General features: G+C 38.1%; 1 protein-coding gene across 2 annotated transcripts in view; it reads right to left on the bottom strand.

Annotated features, from left to right (window-relative positions):
• SOS1 (SOS Ras/Rac guanine nucleotide exchange factor 1) overlaps positions 1 to 14260 on the bottom strand; it is a 43479-nt gene that overhangs the window by 5864 nt on the left and 23355 nt on the right. For both annotated transcript variants that reach the window (XM_041404247.1, XM_041404248.1), the window contains 9 exons: positions 10474 to 10601; positions 9038 to 9693; positions 4668 to 4749; positions 4317 to 4439; positions 4057 to 4160; positions 2741 to 2963; positions 1964 to 2083; positions 1487 to 1649; positions 1033 to 1150 (listed from right to left, as the gene is read on the bottom strand). In XM_041404247.1, coding sequence (XP_041260181.1) covers positions 1033 to 1150; positions 1487 to 1649; positions 1964 to 2083; positions 2741 to 2963; positions 4057 to 4160; positions 4317 to 4439; positions 4668 to 4749; positions 9038 to 9693; positions 10474 to 10601 — 1717 coding nt within the window. The remainder of the gene's footprint in view (positions 1 to 1032; positions 1151 to 1486; positions 1650 to 1963; positions 2084 to 2740; positions 2964 to 4056; positions 4161 to 4316; positions 4440 to 4667; positions 4750 to 9037; positions 9694 to 10473; positions 10602 to 14260) is intronic.

Here is a 14260-nt window from a genome sequence, read left to right as displayed (position 1 = left end):
CAAAGCCTGTGCATCTTTCTATGTTTAGGAAGCTCATACAACTGAACACTAAAAGGGGACACTGAACAGGAGTGCTTTCTCTTAACTCCTTTTCTCCATTAGACACCCCAGCTAAACTCCAGAAATTATTTTCAAGTTTTATCCTGGCTTCAAAATTGCATCAAGTAATTTGAAGATTAGGAATCAAAAAGTGCTCTCCACTTCACAGATCATTGTCTGGAATTGTCATTATGACTTGACAGAAATAACTGAAGCTATTCACGTGATCCTGCTAACCTCTACTCATCTCTGAAGCAGGACAGAAGGTTTCTTAGTTGATCTTATCTTTCTTTGCAGAGCTCTGGAGTATATCTTTCCCCAATCTGTAAAAGGCCAAAAAAGCCATCAACACTATTTTCTTTCAGTTTTGGCTTGAAGCCTATGTTGGACAAGTGCACTGTCCAGACTTGGAACTGATCTGTAGCAAATATTTAAGTGGCTAGCTTAAGAACAGGAGTGACATGTGCTTAACATGACAATCTACTCAATGTCAGTAATCTGCTTCAAAGAAGAACTGTTAAATCTGATGATAAAGAGGATGCTTGCTTTCCAAACTCTGTTTCTACAGAAACAACTTTTTAATAGAAATGAGACTCTAGCTGTATTTCTTGGAACACCTGATGAGGAAGAGGATCTTTCTTTTTCTCCCAGTCAATGGCAATAATATTTCTAATGCGACCACCATCTATTGACAGTATATCTGGTTGTAACAGCTAAAAGCAAACTCAAAGTAAAAATCAGCAAATATGGATACTGTATAAAATAGGATATTGCAGATATACTTGTTTTTACTTGTTTCATGGAAGGCAAATTATACCTTCCATGAATAGTCACTTCAGGGTTTTTTTCATATATTCATGTCTGGGCACCTGAAATTTCAACCCACCTGTCCTGTTAAAATTGACTTTTCTCTCTATTGTTCATACTCTGTTTAGCTTAATACTTTCCAAATGTTAATGTGGGACACAGCTCATCCAAACCACACATACTCACCAAAAAAAGGCACACAAGGAGGATTTATGGACCTGAGTTTTGCCAAGTATTTCTTATAATGGTCCTCACTCAGCTCGTAAGCTTCTTCTAAGATCTTCTTCTGGCGACTGGGAATTTGCTTAAAAGAGAGATCAAACAGGTGGTTTGGAAAGAGAAGATAAAGGCATGGCCCAGCAACAGCATGAGAGTAATGGTTTCCCACTGGCACTTGAATCAGGGACCACGAGGACACTACCCACCATCCTGAGATAACTTTCTTAAGTGGGGATGGATTTCTTGCTTCTGAAAGCAAGGAAAAAACCCTCTCTCTTACACCCTGGTTGGTTAATTTCTTGGGGGATTTACTTTCCTTGCTCCTTGAAAGCAAATGCTTACTGACAAGACAGGCTTTCAGTGCAGCCAAGGTACCCTGCACGACACTGCCATAGCAAAAGTGGAAAATATTTCACTGTACCTCAAACGTGTGATCCAACCTATAAACTGCTGCGGAGTTCATAGCACTGACAATCTCAAGGACACCATTGAAGTTGTTTAGCTCTTGAAAAACTTGCAGGATCTCAATTATTCGGCTCACTACAATTACTCTTTCCTCTAGGTTTTCTGTTTCTACAATGCATCTAAATACACAAGAACATTGAGGTTTGTATTAAAGCACTGATGAGGTTTCCAAAGCCAAATATTAACTTGTAACACAAACAAATATGATTTTATCAAATTACTTGAGGTAGTTCTGAAAATGTCTTAGAGATTTGAAAATATTCTAAGAATAAAAAGCTTGAGACCACTATGTGAAATTTCTCACAGGGACCAGTTTTAGTATCTAAACACCAAAACAGGAATTCTCTTAGAACAGAATTTTTCACAGTATATTGGTGAATGGTCTGTAAATGTCCAGATATGGAGTAGGTGCAGATTCAGCAAAGTCACTTACTTTTCAAACCACAGAGTTAGGTTAGTTGTATGCCTTATCATTTTGAGAAGGTTGGGAGAATTAATTTCTTTATCTTCCTTTGTCCACACACTTCCAACTAGTTCTGATGGCTGCACAGCTCTGGAAGAGTACATGTTTTATCAAAAAATGTAACTAAAAGCAGGAAGGTATTATTTTTCCAAACCCTCTTGATTTTCACTGAATTTGGAATTCATATTTACAAATAAATTCCTAAGGTGCCCCTTCTACAACGTTAGGCTGCCGTCATGACTAAATGATATTTCTACACTTCTTTTTTAGACTGCAGATGTTTCTTAATGTGTGTCACTCTTAACCACCTCTGTTCATCTAAATGAAGAATGAAATCTCCATCTCATTCACTGCAACAAAACGTGAGCTTCCAACGCCTGAATAATTTCTTACAGACAGCTGATGAGATCTGACACGGTCCTTAATTTGCTACACAAACCAGGATGTGAAGAAAACTGATTTAATAATTGTTCATACTTCTGAAAGGTTGATCTACTCAGAAGAGTAAAGCTGGAGCACAAGACAATTAACAGTACGCAACAGTCACACATACTGCACATTAACTTGGGAAGGATAAAACAAATATTGTATTTAAGAGAGCTTCCACTAAAAAAGGAAATTAATACACACCACTGGTAAAAGTCCCTTCATTTCTGTGGGGCTTCACATCAGAGCCCTACAGAAACAATTTCAGGCATGGAGAATATTTTGATTTGTGCCACATGTTTCTCAGTGGAGGAAAGTTACCTGTAAAAATCTGACTCCAGTAAAGTGAGCTGCCGAGCGATTTCTATGGGATGCAGAGTGAGCAAGTCAAACGTCTCTGTGTGGCCTGGTTTGCTGATGTGCCACTCAATTGCTGGAGGGGGGCTCTCAAAAGTGATGTTGTGGCTCGGCCCAATGGCTTGTGCCTGCTTCTTCCTGTTGATTATCTTCGTGATGGATTCAACCCACTTCTTCATGGCTTTGCCTGGCACAGAGAAAGTTACTATTTAGTTAATACTGTTTTTTCTAAGACATCAGTACAATTCAGGAATCTTTGGATGTAACCCCAAAACCTACTAAACTAAAGCAATCATATATTCTTCAGGATTGGCATTCTCTACACAAGTGTAGAAGTATTCAAAGACAGAAAGAATTTCTCAACAACCAATGCTGTGCATGACTTTGCCCAAGCACAGATCAGAACACCCAAATTAGACTCCTGCTCTGATTTAGGTGCTTTTCTTTCTCTTCTGAGTTTACAGTGAGTTTTTGGGAACAAACCTTGTTTTGCCCAAAATGCACTTCTGCAAACACCTTGAAATTTCTAGTTTGGGCAAGAGCATGTGATTACCTCAGATAACCTAGAAAGTCAAAATAAACACAGAAAAGCTTCTTCCTGTACTGCATTTACCATCAAAGCTGAGAATAAAATTGAAAGGCCAAATGCCTTTTTAGCTCTGCACCATAAGACTTTCATGCACCAGTCCATGGAAAATTTACCAGTAACACCCACTGAATTAGCTGCCCCATTCTCCCCTCTTTTTAGTGGCTAAATAACCACTAAGTACTTCTCTGACACAGTCTTTTCCTACAAATTGCTCTTGTGCCTTTCTTGGCTTTATTTAAAAGGAAACAGGAAAAGTCTGTACAATCACAACAGCAAGGTGTTCTACAGTTCTAATATGCACTGTGAAGTAGCTAGAAAGTCTTGTTTCAAAGAAATAATGGTTTCCACCATCCAACTTTACAAAAATTACCCCTGTGTAAAGTTTAAAATGACAATCAAAGCAATTAATCCGTCCTGATCATGACTTGGTTCTTCTTATTATTTTCCATCATTTCAGTCCCTCTACAACAAAACTCAATTTATGTAAATAACAATCATTACTCTGAACAAGAGCCAGATTTTGAATAATAGTGTGTGTGTGGGCTTAATGAAAGTCTATTTCATTTTCTATTTATGAAGTATTTAATAAGCAGTCTGCCCTGTTCTTCCTGAAAGCAAAATTGACCACACTCTGTATCTTTGAAACAGGATGCCTCAGGATAAATGTCAGCACTTAAGGAACTCTAAATACCTCTTACTGTTCCAATGAACTCCTCCAAACGTTTCAGAAGGTCAGCATCTCTTTCAAAGTCATAGAAATGGTGCTCTACCCAGTGTCGACACACATTTAATACTCTGCAAAAGCAAAGAATAAAGTAACACTCTACAGCCCAGTCTATCTTCCCAATCAAAGCAGCTGCAAGAAAGGCCACTGGCAGCACCAAGGCCAGTGCAGCCAACAGGTGGCACTTCATAAGGAATTCAGGGTGGCTCAAGGGATGCAGCACTCACCGTAGCTGCACAGGTTGAATGTACTCTTTCCTAAATCTTTTCAGCTCTGCACTAAGGGGTTGGTCTCCGTTCTCCATGGCAATACGGTCGGCTTCCGTTGGCTCAGGCTCTGGAATTTCAAATCTAGCACAGAAGATGGGTGTAAGCACTAGGCCTCTGTCACACCAGTCTTGGGCACAAGCTTCTGGATATAAACTTTTACATTTTACTGGCAATCCTTGAATTGGACAACTTTTTAAAAAGGTGTTTGAAGCAACTCAAAACCAACTGGAAAGCCAGAATCTTACACACTCCAAGTACAATGAAAAAAAAATGCACTTCATAAGAACAGTATTTTGAACAGTGGCATACCTTTCTATTAGCAAACTCAGCAACTCTTGAGGTCTACAGAAGGATCTATATGTTGTGAGAAAAGTCCGAACAAAGTTGGGATCTAAGACAAAGAATAATTTTACACTTATGTCAGCAATTACCTGTTTTTTTTTCTTTTACAATAACTTCAATTATCTGTTAAAATTAAGGATGTCACCCTATCAACTTACAGAGAAGATGACATAAACCAAAATGGCTTTGGTAACAGTTCAAAACCTCCTAAAATAGCAGTGCAAAGCAGAACTTAAAACCAATTTTCATTCTGTTGAAGGTTCACAACAATGACTTTTTTTACTCCCCCTTCAGTTGTTAGAAGTCAGGATTCTTTTCCGATGACTTTGAAATTAATGAATAGATGATTTTATTTATGAGTTAAGCAACTTTGGTTTTGGCAGTGATTGGGACATGAGAACTGAAAAAACACATCAAGTCACTTTGCACTGGATAGAAATTGTCTCTTCCAGGGGAGAATACTTCCCCTAAACTGGCACAACTGATAACCACTCATGGTTAAGGCAGCCTAGATAATTTTTCACCTGACAGCTACGTTAGAGGTTATATTTATTTCACTTCTAGAATATCAACTGATTTAATTTAAATTGACTAATTACACATAAATTTATTTAAAATATGAAAATGTGTCTTAAAAACAACCAAAACAATCAGAAAACCAAAGTGTCTCTCATAATTACAAACGCAAATCCATTTGTTTTCAAATATGAGGAAATGCAGTGACAGCTCACTGGCACTGCACAGAGCTGACTAGAAACAAGGCCAACACTTATCACTAAATAGAATTAATGAGCAGATTGCAACAGGATTGCATATTAAATCCATATCCAGATTTGAAAACCAAACCCCAGCTGGTAATTGTCCTAACACAGAGTGGCTGAAGAGGAACTCACAGGACTTGAAATAAGAATTCCTGTAGGCTGTAACATGCAGGATAAAAAGACTGCGTTATTTGACCTAATGCTCTACTGGATTTGTTTCCTGCAATATGGATTTTTAAGAGCTGCTTTAAAATCCTCCTTACCTCTTTACCAGCATCTTGTCCATCTGAATGAACATTCCAACTTCCTTAGATCCCACTGAGTTGTTAATTTTGTCAACAGTTTACTGTGATGTGCTGCACACCTAACTGTGCCATGTAACACAGCATTTCCTTGCAATTTTGCTGCATGATAATTCTCATTCCTTAAACAATTGGCTATTCTGCTTCTCACATGTCCTTCATTACTCCATTTTTCTAATCATAACCCTTCTCCCACCAGTCCTTGAAACTGTACAGTCCAAAATTATTTTCAAAGGCAGAACTCCAATACTTTTTGCACAAAGAGGTCATCCCTGTTCACATAATCTTCATCATAAAAATACACAAATTCTGGGTTGCTAAAGCAGCACAGCAAGTCATGCTTTCACGGCTTGCAATCTGTACACAGCATCTACTCTAAATAAGAGTGTTTGTCTACATGAAAAAAGAGCTTCCATAGCAATTAACATTTTCAGATCACAGCAAGCTCTGAGTTGTAGCTATTATTATTTATAAGGTAGGGTCAGCATATAAATCCACAACAGATACTGAATTTCAAATGAAGTAGATCAGAAAATCAAATCTAACTTGTTATCTTACTAGTAACTACTATGACTCAAAATAGTTACAATATATGAGTGTTAAAAAAATACAGACAACACCAGTTAGCCAGGATGTCTGCTCATGTGATAATTCTCTCTTCAATGCAGCCAATTTGAAAGCTAAAAAAGAACAATAACTGTTCTACGAGGATTTATAAATAATCACCCTTGAATTCCTTAAGAAAGGAAACGGACACTATGATGACGCACAAGCACTCAACATATCTAAGCTTTAAAAATAGAAGAGCGCTGGCCTATAGATAAAAAAAAATGCCATGACTTTAAAATGTTGGTACCACCTAATCCAGCTGCTCTGAAACAAGAATTGGGCAAGAGGAGATAATGAATGCAGAAACACATTAAAACAAGGAAAACCACCTGAATATGAAAATAGGGCCAGAACCTGAACTTCTAATTGCAGTGCAATTTCTCTCATGTAAAAATACATGGGAATCTGCTTTTGCAGAGCAGATTTCTCTCTGTTTTGCTGCTCCACCACAGGATAGTTTGGACAGTCTGCCACACCTTGTGACCAGGTGGCCATCAGGGATGTCCCCCTGTCTGAGCTGTTGCACATGATGGATGCCTCCTACCCCTGGCAGAATTGTTTCCTTAGAGCTGTCCCTGTTGCACAGCAAAGAAATTTTGCCTGATAAAATGGTTTCTCATTTGTCAAGGGGGTGAGGAATGACAAATAAGAGGTCCAACACCCGTATCTACAAGTAAGGTGGACTGTGTGGATCTTCATATATTACAAAAAATTGAGACCTGATTTGACTACAACAACTAACTAAACTGCAACAAATTTGTATGACCTTTGCAAAGTGTATCTGTAATTATTTCTTACACCACTTGACCTACAAAAATAAAAACCTAGAGAAAAGCCACAGCTATAGTAAATACTGTCTTTAGACTGGCAGATTAAGGGCTGTCATAACCAGCCACACTGAATTTCAGAAAAGCTGCCTCAGAAAGGTAAACACTTGCTGTTCTGGCATCTGAAGATCACCATCACAAATACACAATCCTGTGTGGGGCAAGAAAAGCATTTCTACAGTCTGTAGCTGTTTGGTTACATATCACCAAGGCACTCATCTTCCCAGGTCTCCAAGCAGAGGAGAAGCCTTGAACTCAGCTGATACATGTGTGAAAGAGCTAACCTGGTACTCTGGAGAACTGCTGCCCTACTCACTGCACCTCACAAGATGCAACAAACCCCTGAATGATTAACTCACAAATGGATCACGTTTCCTGTACAACAGAGCATTTTTGGTTGAGTCACTCTATCTTTTATATCTTTGCTGCCCTGGAAAAGACTGCACAGAATGGTGAGGACAATGATGTTTTTCCTCACAGATAACCAATTACAAAACAGAAGGTATAGAAGATAAGAGTGTTGAAAAATTATGCACAATGTAGCAATGCAGCATCACATCCACTAAGATGTTAAAGGCTACAAAGACAAGCTACATACATTATAAGACAACTATTTTTATTCTTTTGGTCAAAGTCTTTCAGGCCACCTCTCAGTACCCATATTCTCAGTTTTCTCATACAATACTTTTTGCTAATTCTTTTGCAAAGGCAATGCTAGATTTAAAAATAATAGAAAAGTGTCTTCCTTTCTCTAAGGTTAAGTTGTTTGATTTTAACTTTGAAGACTTATGACATAAATGATGTCATAAATCATGCCTATAAAATAAAAAGCCAAGAGCTAGAAGTTTAAAAAGTTACAAGAAAATGAAGACAGCTACAAAACTATTCAGGTAAAAACTGCTAGCACAATATTGTATTTGGCTTTCTAGTAAACATTAGGAAAACTAAAAGAAGAGCAAGAATAGTAATGGAGTGAAGAGATTAAATATAAGTACTTTAAAAAGTAATCAGAGTACTACTAAACTACAGAAATTATATTCTTTTTACTGCTCACTGCTTTCAAACAAATATTCCTGATCTATGCAGGGTATCTAGGACTGAGCTGCAGAAGAACAATCCACAACAATTAAGAGTGCAAAAGGGAAGAAAAAAAATTGTTGAATATGAAAAGCACTAACACCAAGATGCATGAAGTTTCAGAAAAACTGACATACAGATAGAATCAGAAAAAAAAATCCAAACCCCAAACACAAGCCCATGCTTTGCAGCACAGCTTATGAAAATCCTAGGCTGCTATCAAGACAAACCCCACACACTGAGGTCAGTCTGAATAATCACATAAATGTCTTTAACATGACTTCAACACAAACAGAAACCCTAAGTCAGAAGTCCTTAGATCAAATCTTCACTGAAGTTCTGATTAAGGCAAAGTTCTGAGGACAAAGTATGCAAGTGACTGCATCTATCAAGGTGACATTGGTCTTTCTGTGGCACACCAGCATGGACACAGCTGATAGAGTACAACCCTGAACTGAAAACACTGGGCCCATAATTCTCTCCCACAATGCTGGCCCTTCCTGTGTCACCCAGCCTTAGAAGTCTGGAGGGAAGGCAGTTCTCGTAGCTTGGGGCACAAAGGAAAAAGTATTGTCTAGAGCTCAATTGCTTCAGGCCCCCACCCCCTCCCTTGCATGAGAACATGTACTATCCCATGTGAACTGCCAAACATAATCACTTTTTACTCACTTTATGTATTTTGCTGCATGTATTTAACACAGAGATAGAAACATGAACGAGTTACTACCTTGTGTTTTAGCTGCACAAACCAAGTGCCTCACCTGCATACATGTGGTACGTCAGCCTCTCGATGAGCTTCACAACAGTTCCTGCCTTGATGATGGGGATTCCAGATTTGGGCTGCATGTTCTCTTCAAACACAATATTCTCTTCAGAATCGGGTTCTGCAAATCTATAAAGCTCAGGATTTGGAAATCTCATCTGCTCCTCTTTTTCTTCTTGTAACATTGTTACATCCAACATCCTTTCCAGCGTGCTTCTATATTGCAAAGATATCAATGCTGCCATCCAGTTGTTTTTCTCTTCAGCTGATTTAGCAGCAAAAATAACACTGTTCTCATCTTTTAAGATGATTTCAAAAGCATGTCTATACTCATTAGTGTCATCTTTATCATTGATTTGTACCTTTCGCATGAAGAACTTCTCCTTGAGTCGATATTCTGCATTGCTAGCACCAGGAAGTCTTGGCTGGCCGTGATTTGACTTACAGCAAATCATCAAGCCATCAAAGAGGAATATGTGTCTCTCGTGCTTTGCTCCTACACGTGTGAGTGTTCCTTCCATGATGAACTCGTTACAGCACTGTCCAATGTCTTTACCCTCCCAACCATCAATATTTTTCTGGATTTCATTCATTTTCTTAATTGCTAGCTGCTTCCCCTTCATCTGCTGAGTATAGAACCGGCATGCGGATTCACTTCAGTGGAGGATGGGAAAAAGGCAGCCTATTAGTACACGTTTTTAAAAAAATACAACCACCACTAACAACAAAAACACCAGATCATCCTTCTGAGAAGTGAGGATTCCACTGACAATGCAATTTCATCATTCAATATCAGCACCATTGCAAAGTCTTGACTAAAGTATCTCATCTGATACATTTTCTACTTATCTTCAGCAATAGATGTTTTACCTAAACACAAACAACCAGAGGCAGGCAAGCTGTGAGTGCTTCTTAGCCCAACAAGCCACTCACTTTCATAACCAACAGAACAATTCTAGATGGCATTAATTTAAACAAGTACATTCAGAAAAACATAAGCTGTTAAATGTATTCATGTTCAAGCCTAAAGGTTACCCTTGGCAGCTCAAAAATTGTCTGGCAAGAAAAATATTGAAACAATTTTAAGAGTAATTTCAAATTCAAGAACATTCCCTTCTAACCACACAAAAAGGTACTTTTAGAATATTTTTAGGTGGATATTTATTATCTGAGCACAATTAACCGACCAATGCCGTAACTTTCGACTTACCAGTGAATTCTCAGAACGTCTCAACTACCAGTTTGCAAGGACACATAAAAATTAGAACTGTTTTAAAACAATAACAAATTATCTTGGCTTTGATGTCACTTCCTCTGAAAAAGCAGGCTTGTCACAATCTATTTTGTTCATTGTTTACTAAAAGAGGAAACCGGGAGCCCTGGATTTATAGCAAAGCATTAAGAGCAGAGAGCAGAAAAACTGGAAACGTTTACCTAAGCCTTCGTTTTGCAAGGCTTTTGGAGCATATCCGTTCCATACTGCTTTGAAGATTTAGCAGGGCAGTTATTGCTTGCTTCAAGCACTCCTTATCCTCTTCATCCTCACTTTTTTCTTCCAATTGCTGTGAACATTGAAAGTTAAAGACAGGAAGTGTTACAAGCATTTCAGTACGTGCAAATCCAGAAGTTTGACCCAGGAAGAAGAAATCTAACCTTCTGCTGATTTTCCATGCTCCTGCTTGTTATAGAAGTTAATGGTAAGAACCAGGTGTGTTACTGACACAGGTGAGAGACAACTCTCTGCCAAGAGCTTAATCTCACTAAAATACAGCACAGTCACTAAGGTCCTCCACATACAAACACACTCAGACGTGCAGTATTTATCTCAAACTGGTTTGATTTCCCTTACAGCTCCTTAATGGAACCCATGTCAGGTGTTAAATCTTAAGAAGAACAAGCAAGGAAGGAGACCCCCATATACACCATACTAGAGGACAAGATCAAACCAGTCCATAACACATAAACATCCTGGAACAGGCAAGCTGGACCCAAAGCTAAGCAGAATTCCTTCATGATATTTAAAAATAGAAGATTACAAAGACTCTCACCTCATGAATAACAGTCTAATTACTAAATCAGGTGGAAGGGGACCTTGGAAATTATCTCAAGCCAACCTCCAGCATAACTGCAGAGCCAACACAAAGCAAATGGCCCAGAGCCACAATGGGTTTCGAAAATAAAAACTAAACTAAAACTGGATAAGAAGGGTTAATACTTAATATTTTGTGTCTAACTATTGTTATGACAGGTAAATTTTTAAAACAAGATCATGTTTAAGATTGCTTAAATTGAAGATTTGCATCTCAAATCTTCATTTAAGCACTAAAATGTTTCCTGTGAGTGAAAAAATAGGTGACTACAGTTGTGGCTTAGATGGCAAACTGAAATAACATTTGCAGAATTATTAACAGACAAGCATTTTAGACTATCACACACCAAGAATTAGCTCCACACAACTGAAGGATTTGTTTTGGTGGTAGAAATGAAACGAAGGCCAGCATGAACCAGAAAGAGACACCCTTGGAAAAAGTAAAATTGTGCTGCTCGATTCCAGTGTAAAATATAAGTATTGTCCTTCAAATTCAGAGTATAAGTCATGTTTGATATTTTAATAGGTGAGAGAACAGCACCAATTTTTCCCTAACTAGAGTTAATCATTCAATGCAACAGCTGTCAATGCCAGAGACCACTTTATTTGTTTTCAGCCATAAGGATGACCACAAAGTTTATTCTAGGCAGCTCTGGTTCATGTAGTGTCATCTGCTGTACTCTCAACCTAAACAGCATTAGGTGGGAGAGCCTACTTGAGTAACAACCACTGAAATAGGTCTGAGAATGCACCACAACAAGCATTACTCCCCAAAAGATCTTAGGGAGATGACATCATCCAAGAAGGATGGATATCTTCTTCATATTCCTCTACTCTCCAGATTTAGTGGGGTATCATCTCCCCTTTGCTTCAGTTTTGCAGATCTGGGTTCAGAGAGGATTTCAGACCAAGGAGGCAAGTCTACCTCTAGCAGAAGTCTTGAAAGAAAGTTTTGAAAAAGCTGTTAACTACCTCTAAGATTTTGCATCTTTCCTGCACAAGCATTCAGAGAAGGTTTTTTGCCTTATGTGCTGTCTTTTTACAAATTTCCATCAAAACAGTCTGGCTTTCCTACAGCTTCTGGGTTACTACTCCTCAGCAGTGGAAGTGATTGTTTAAGCCTGGTCTCCTTGAAAATAACCTTTACTAGGTCCTAGAATATTCTGTACATTCTGTTCAGAAACAAACTAATAAAGATGAACATTAATTACTGCAAAGCACTCCGCTCTTATGTTGCTTTTTACAGCTTTTTTCTGCTCTTATGTTGCAACATACTCTCTCCAATTGTAAAAATGTTGGTATTTATCCACGTCCCAAAGCAAAACACATATCTGCATATAGAGAAAGCAGTTAATACTTTCCCAACAGGATCCATTGGGAGTAATCCTATTTCCAATGACAAATAGAAATGAAATCAAAATCCAGTGAGTGTAATTATGCTCCAGGTTTAACATTTAGGAAGTGCTGTGCAGAAATGTGTCTTATCTTCTGTGTAACACCAACACAAATGGCAAGTCAAGCAATACTCTGAACTACCATAAAGACACTTCTCTGGACACAGGAATTTGGAAGTTTATATTCCAGCTTGGTATTGTACAGTTACCAAAACCAGACTTAACCAGAACTCAGTATAAATTACAGCAATGGTTTCATCTTACACTGCTCCTGGACAGTTCAGAAAAGGTGGAAAGTGAAATGGCATAACTGGAAAGCATCCAGAAAGTTTCTCTGCAAATCCCACATATTCCTCTATAGCTGTGCAGTGCCCCCTAATGAAGAAACCAGGGAGATGCTAAGTTAAGTGGTGAGGGGGCTTTGTTTGCTCTTGTTTGTTTTTTTTACAGAAAGTGCACTATATGCTACAAAAAATATTATAACATTATATGAAGCGCAGACTTCTCATTATCAGTAGTATTATAGAGATTGTGGGTCTTAACAATCTTATGAGAAAATATTGGCTTATCATTCATGTGAATCACAATACTCCAAGCACAAGACACTGTTCATTCAAGGAAAAAAAAAACTTGAAAAAATAGGCTGCTAGGGAAGTTTCTAACAAAAAGAAAGTACTCTACATTCTAGACCACAATTTCTGAAGAGACACCAAGAAGTGGAAGACAAGGTATTTTGTTCTACCTGTTGCATACCACAAGGATTACATATTTATAAATTCCAAAGAGACAGAAAATAAATCCTTCTCATGCAGTGCATAATTAGACAGTGGCAGTCGACCGCTTACACTGTCAGAGGAGCATCTCTCTGGAAATACAGTGATAGAAAATACAGAGGAGAACCTTACCAGCAGGTGTCATGACAAATATGAAGTCTTGTACTTTAGGGTTTGCATCACAACCTAGAATTCTGTCTTCCCAGAAGATTAAGTCTAACCACTGAAATTTGTGAACTGCAAGTTCCCCAATTCCTCTTGGAGTCAAGACCACAGCTTCAATACACAGAAGACTGAGCTATTTTGTAATCAACAATAAAAACCAATAGGGTTTCTACTCTGAGTAAGGCAGGCAGGTCTGCTGGCACTTTGCCACAAACCAATCCTGAAAGGTGGCTCAACAGCACAGATACTTGAAAGCACTCTCTGACTTTCTGTAATTCCTAAAAAACCCAAAAAACTCAGCCCAAAACAGCAGTGTACTGGGGATAAAAGAAAGTGTTGTCATATCTAGAAACTTTTCATTTTCAGAAAGCATCAGGAAATCATCTGGGACAGTAAATGGGGACAACTGCAGGGAACACTATGCACTTCTAGAAAATGCTAGCAGACCAAAAAGCACTTCACACTTGAACCTTGAAGGAAACTCCACATGCCATATTCCTGAACATACATACACAGCTTCAATGCACTGAAATTTGAAAAATCATTTTGTACTCATATAAACTCAGACAATCTTGAACACAGTGCAGTAAAAATATTCATACAGTTATCTGTTTATTCAGAACTACATTACAGCAGGAGTGTCAGTTCCATTGACAGTGGAACAGAACTTGGTGCCTTACTGTTTACAATGATAAAAATCTTTTCTCCACTCAAAGTTTAATTATGTCTTCTCAGTTTAATTTTTAAAAGTTACAAGAAATAGCACATGTCAAATATCAAACCCCAGATATCAGAGAATT

This window comes from Onychostruthus taczanowskii, unplaced genomic scaffold (assembly GCF_017590055.1).
Source record: "Onychostruthus taczanowskii isolate IOZ18803 unplaced genomic scaffold, ASM1759005v1 scaffold21, whole genome shotgun sequence".
Classification (NCBI taxonomy): domain Eukaryota; kingdom Metazoa; phylum Chordata; class Aves; order Passeriformes; family Passeridae; genus Onychostruthus; species Onychostruthus taczanowskii.
Note: the sequence above shows the minus strand (reverse complement) of the source record. Positions and strands in the feature narration are given on the sequence as shown.